The sequence below is a fragment of the Anguilla rostrata genome, chromosome 5 (assembly GCF_018555375.3).
Source record: "Anguilla rostrata isolate EN2019 chromosome 5, ASM1855537v3, whole genome shotgun sequence".
NCBI classification, from domain to species: Eukaryota; Metazoa; Chordata; class Actinopteri; order Anguilliformes; family Anguillidae; genus Anguilla; species Anguilla rostrata.
In genome coordinates this window covers 53,178,957-53,184,956 of record NC_057937.1, presented here as the reverse complement: position 1 = coordinate 53,184,956, position 6,000 = coordinate 53,178,957, and the positions used below count along the sequence as shown (strand labels likewise).

At 43.1% G+C, this 6,000-nt stretch overlaps 1 protein-coding gene and 1 long non-coding RNA gene across 2 annotated transcripts; both read left to right on the top strand.

Annotated features, from left to right (window-relative positions):
• The first annotated feature begins 211 nt into the window (after positions 1–211).
• On the top strand, positions 212–4,021 carry hrh3 (histamine receptor H3). The gene is made up of 3 exons (XM_064337196.1): positions 212–1,420; positions 2,138–2,304; positions 2,584–4,021. Exons 1-3 carry the CDS (start codon positions 1,093–1,095, stop codon positions 3,454–3,456), a joined length of 1,368 nt encoding a protein of 455 aa, XP_064193266.1. The 5' UTR covers positions 212–1,092; the 3' UTR covers positions 3,457–4,021.
• Positions 4,022–4,044: 23 nt separating this feature from the next.
• LOC135255685 (uncharacterized) lies at positions 4,045–5,397 on the top strand. The gene is made up of 2 exons (XR_010330232.1): positions 4,045–4,958; positions 5,324–5,397. It is a non-coding gene; the product is annotated as an uncharacterized LOC135255685 (long non-coding RNA).
• Positions 5,398–6,000: the final 603 nt, after the last annotated feature.

Below are 6,000 nucleotides of genomic sequence, written 5' to 3'. Positions count from 1 at the left end.
TAATATTTAAGAGGTCTATTTTTAATGCCGTTCAAACGGCGTAGCAAGAAAATCCGATTGCAATGACATTATTTCTCATATTTATTTTCATAGCCAAGGCTATTTCTCTCCCGGTGCGACCTTTAGCCTACTTGTATTGTTGTAAAGCCAAAGCAGGACCACCAGGGACTCTTTGTGCTTTAATTTAATTTAATTAAAACGCGATGTTCACCTGTTGGAATTTACTGTTAGTTGATAGGTCGAAAGCAGTCCAGTTTTATTAAAAAAGGGCCGATGTGGATGCTGGTTTTTCTTTTAGCCCAGCACTAAGATGCATGATTGGACTTGACACGACCTTGATTGAAGACCATGATTAATCAATTAGCCTAGTTGAATCTGGAGTCGTGGTGCTGGGCTAAAACAAAATATCTGCACGCACATCGACCGTTTTCGGATAAAATTGGACACCACTTGCCTTAAACTCAACGTAGGTTACAGCTGCTCTGAGTGACGTAAAAGTTCATTGCGACTAGTGAGACAGCAAGGAAACCTAACCTATTGCCTGGACCAACTTGATTTGATCTAAATAGTCAAATCCCTAGCGTCAAAGGCCAATTATTGGGCAAACACCTGACACTTGTAGGCTGCGTGATAGATTCACATGTAATCTCAGAGTAATACATAAATTACGCATTAATGACCTTATAAAGCTAAAAATATAGCAATGATTGAGTTACAAAAAAGAATGTGGGCATACAGGTGTGCAAAATGTATAAAACTGGAGTAAGAGAACTGTAATGATGATCTACCAATTAAACTCACCTTATTTACAATATGTATGTCTGTTCATAATAGGCTTACAAAACGTCTCGCTATAAACTCTTTCCTGCGATGATACTGTCATTTCGCCGGTTTGATCGCATCAATAGCCTTCCTCACCGTCTCAAAAGGAACCTACGACCAACGGCACACAGGCGTCCCTGTGCTATAAGAGATTCACTCGGGCTCTGCCTCTGGTAGCTCTAAGATCTGGACCACCACCCTTGCGTCCTGCGGGGCTTAGGCAATTCACGATCAACACTTTAGGATGACATTAAGAAAACGGCTGCAGCCATGCAATCCGCATTCAATGCCGCCCCACAGCGATTCGGATACTCCACCCTCGCTCCAGAAGTCGGAGAGCCGGACAGCGTTCTCACGGTGAACTGGTCCTTAATGCGGGGAAACACCTCTCACCTGGATACGGAGAACACACGCGTCCCTCATTATAAACAGTTCTCATCGTCCACATCAGTATTTTTAGCAATGCTCATGACGCTGCTGGTCTTTGCCACAGTCATGGGAAATGCACTTGTAATTTTGGCATTTGTCGTGGAAAAAAGTTTGCGGACCCAAGGCAACTTTTTCTTTTTGAATTTAGCAATAGCGGACTTTCTTGTTGGTAAGTTGAATCAGTATGGTATGCTTATTTATAACCTGCTTATGCCTTTTATCCTGTTTTGTACACTGATGTATTAATTATACAGCACTTTGGTTGACGGTAGTCATTTTAAATGCGCTTTAGAAATAAACTTGACAAATATTGTATATTTTTGCCAATGCCATTATGCAGTAACAATCGTTACGACGATTGCATCTGGTAATCCAGCGATTACATTTTTTAAATTATTTTTATTTCTTTATTTTTTTACTTAAGGTAGCAATTCGACTGCAAGAGCAGTGAGGATTGGAGGACATTCTAAAAAGCTATGAACTTTTGAAGCGTTTAACATGGCATTTAATGATCCACTGTAAGATAAAGCACAGAGAAAATGCGCGTATGTAGCATTAAGAACTAACTCTGTGACCAAAAGAAAAATACTGACAATACGAACAATAATATGTTAAACACTTTATGATTTAAGATTTATAAGATTTTTAAGAGCGCGATGTTGACAGTTTTAAACTGGTGCCCGCAGCATCATATCACCAAATACGGCTGATGTTAATTCTCTTTACCCCCTTAGGAATTCGAGATTGTCATGTTAAACGATTCCCATGCAGTAGTTTATTGTATTAGGATTTTATAGGACTATATTGCCACGTCCCAAAACAAATGCATGTTAGTTTGACATTGCAGTGAATAACGATGTTTCACATTTTTAAAAATCTCTTTTAGGGGGGTTTTGCATTCCAGTCTACATCCCCTATGTACTAACTGGAGAGTGGAGACTCGGACGAGGTCTGTGCAAACTGTGGCTCGTGGTGGACTACATGCTCTGCACTGCCTCTGTGTTCAACATCGTTCTGATCAGCTTCGACCGGTTTCTTTGTGTCACAAGAGCGGTAAGAGAACGCAGTCCCCATCTCTTTAAGCAGCAGCATTTTGACACACAAAATCAGCATTTTGCATTGCATTGTTTGAGGGAACACAAACCAACACCAGACAGTTTAGCAGAAGTGCAGAACATATTTTGTTACAATGTTAAATAAATTAATGGTTTAATAAATGAAGGTCTGTGTAACAGGTCTTGGATGCCTCCTTTGTGAACCTTAGTTGCAATGGTCCTGAATCATCACAAAGGCAGAACAGTGATTTTTAGCCTGCCGGGTCCTCTGTGTCAGGTGAGTTACAGGTGCCAGAAGGGTGTGACCAGGGAGGCCGTGCTGAAGATGGCGAGCGTGTGGCTGGCCGCTTTCCTGCTGTACGGTCCGGCCATCATCAGCTGGGAGCACATTGCGGGCGGGAGCGTGGTCCCGCACGGCGAGTGTCACGCAGAGTTCTACTTCAACTGGTACTTCCTGATGACAGCCTCCACCGTGGAGTTTTTCACCCCCTTCATCAGCGTCACTTACTTCAACCTCAGCATCTACATCAACATCAGGAGGCGGAACCAGATGAGGGAGGGGCAGTCGGCGGGGGGCGGGGCGGGGCTGGGGGCGCTGGGGGACTGGGAGATGCAGCCGTGCGGTAGGGTCGGGGGGGAGCCGAAGGTGTTTTTCGTCAGGGCGGCGGCGGCCAGCAGGTGCGGCGGCGACGGGAGGGGCGGCACCAAGGCGTCCACGAGGGACAGCGACGGGAAGCGGCGGGACAGCGACTTGCTGGACCTGCCGCCCCTGCAGCTGGAGGACCTGGCCCAGGGGCCGGGGGACGGGCCCTGCGGGGCCCAGCAGGGCCGCTCTGAGGCTGCCGTCGACCCAGTGCGCTTCCGCCTCCTGCGCGACAAGAAGGTGGCCAAGTCGCTGGCGGTGATCGTGTGCGTGTTCGGACTGTGCTGGGCTCCCTACACCATGCTGATGATCATCAGAGCTGCCTGTCATGGCCAGTGTGTGCAGCACTATCTGTACGAGATCTCCTTCTGGTTGCTTTGGCTCAACTCTTCCATTAACCCCATCCTGTATCCATTGTGTCACACCAGCTTCAGGAGGGCCTTCGCAAAACTGCTCTGCCCCTCCAAGATCAAAATTCAGCCCCAGTATGTTGAACAGAAGTGCTAGGGAGGGAGCTAGCCACATGGGGTTCATTCTTTCATTCATAATTTTATGGCTGTGGGTAAAAAAACAATTTATCCATACCCATAAAAGCTTATAAACCTTATATAGACTAAATTAGGCATTTTTTCACTGCCATGAAAGTATGAAAAAAGGATAAACAAAATGTTTACCATTGCATGGGTGTAAAGAATGGGATTTTTTAAAAACGCTGTTGCATTCTTTAGATTTATACAGTTTAAAATATTTTATTTGCGCAACACAATAGAAAACATACAATGATCAACAGCATGAATGCAAGTTAAAGGCACAGCATTATGGCATTGCGTTTTGAATTATATAGCCAGTGAGTGGTGCACGTGCCATCACAGAAAAGTCTGCTCAAAGTGATTATAGAATCACAGAGTTGACCTTGGTAACATCTGTGCTTGTTGTCCTACCACTTTAACTTCTTTAGGAATAATAATACTGATTCAGAAGCACAACAGCAAAGAACATTCCTCAATAGTAAATATTGCGACATCACAAAATAGACTGTGTTCCGTAATATGGTATGTACATATTAGAAAACCAGTGCCATGAAAAAGTATTTGCCGTCACACTGGATGGTTTCAGATCTTTAGACAAAATGTAATTTTAGACAGAGGGAACCTGAGTGAACTCAAGATACACTTTTGAAAATTATTACATTTTATGAGAAAAAAAAGATCACTGATATCACCCATGTTAAAAAGTAATTGCCCCCTTACACTTAACTGGTTGCACAATCGTCAGCAGCGATAACTGCAAGCTAACAATGTGGAGGAATCTTAGCCCAATTTTCTTTGCAGAACTGCTTTATGTAATTCAGATAAATTGGTAGGTTTTGGACCAGAGATCAGACCACTCCAAAACTTTCATTTTGTTTCTTTTCAGTCATTCATATGTGGACTTGCTTTTCTGTTTTGGATCATTGTCTTGTAGCACAACCCAATTAGGCTTCAGCTCACAGACAGATGACCAGACACTCTCCTTAAGAATTTTCAGATACAGAGCAGAAATCAATGGTGGCAAGTCACACAGATCCCAAGGCAGTATTGCATCCCCACACCATCACACTGCTACCACCATGTTTGACTGTTGGTATGATGTTCTTGCTGTGAAATCCTGTATTTGCTTTATACCAGACATAATGGGACCAATGTCACCCAAAAAGTTCCACTTTTGACTAATCTTTCCATAGAACATTATCCCAAAAGGCGTGGGGATTATTCGGGTACTTTTTTTTTTTTTTTTTGAAAATGTAAGGCAAGCACTGATGTTTCTCTGGGTTAGCAGTGGCTTCCTCCTCGCTACTCTCTCATTAATCATATTTTTGCCCAGTGTTTTTCTTACTGTGGAGTCATGAACACTAACCTTAGCCGAGGACTGCAGTTCTTTGGATGTTCTTCCGGGATCTTTTGTGCTGGATGAGCCTTGCAGAAATTCTGGCAGGTTGATCAACCCTGGGAAGTGTTCTTCATTTGGAGGTAATGGCTCTCACTGTGGTTCGGTGGAGTCCCAGAGCCTAAAGCCTGTGACCCTTTCCAGACTGATATATTTCAACATGTTTTTCCTCATCTCTTGTGAAATTTCCTTTGATCGTGACATAATGTACTTGTTGAAACTTACTGGTGACTACTTCACTCTGATGGTAACAATCAATGCGAGTGAGGTTTAGATTCAACAGAGCTGGCTGCAATCAAGCTTGGCTGTGCTTAATCAGCTGAATCTAATTATCAATTAAATTAGGTTAATTGGCTGAGTAACTAAGGGGGCACTTTTTCCAAATGGGTGATATGTGTGTTTGAAAACTTTTTTTTTTTCTTTTTCCCCTCTGCAATCCTGACTGAAGGTCGTTGATGCTGATACTCATCTGGAGCTTTGACACAATGCATGCTAGCTAAATAAAGCTGTACATACAGATTACATACTGATGTTCTGTTTTTATTCTGAAACTAATTAACTGCATTTGGATATTTAAAATGCAATTGTGGGGGAAAAGATTGTTGAAGGGAGGAAAGTCTAAGGGTGTCAGATTTTTTAAATTTATATTTGACCAAATTAATTTTAAAGGCCATTGATGAAAACCAGCCTACATGGAAACTGCAAACCCTGTTACTGAGCAACAGATGACAAAGGCATTATTTGCTATATCTGAGTCACTTTCTTCACAAAGGGCACTTCACAAAGTTATGGAGGGCAAAACTGCATCATTCATAGCACATAAGACTCATTCTGATAAGCATTTAAAGCCGTCTTAAGTCTGCCACCATTGCAAATGCAAAATCTCAAAATTCGATTTCACTGAATGAAGTGACTCAGAACTGCACAGGTGTCGATACCTTTCAGGAAGAAGGTGATAAATGCATTCAAAATGCCATTGAAGTGCCACAGCTGGGTGCCATATTCTGTTAAGGCACCACACTGTGGTGCATGCATGAGCCCCAATCTCGGCCAGTGGCCGGTAGCTCCACAGGGTGATGCGCAATTGGTGACTGCGTCACCCAGGGTATGGGGGGTTAGGGTTAG

What these genes read in the sequence shown, in the direction of transcription:
- hrh3 (XM_064337196.1), top strand. Translation starts at nt 1,093, where the DNA reads ATGCAATCCGCATTCAATGCCGCCCCACAGCGATTCGGATACTCCACC. An exon ending in AATAGCGGACTTTCTTGTTG is followed by an intron (nt 1,421 to 2,137) that starts GTAAGTTGAATC and finishes AATCTCTTTTAG; the next exon opens with GGGGGTTTTGCATTCCAGTC. An exon ending in TTCTTTGTGTCACAAGAGCG is followed by an intron (nt 2,305 to 2,583) that starts GTAAGAGAACGC and finishes CCTCTGTGTCAG; the next exon opens with GTGAGTTACAGGTGCCAGAA.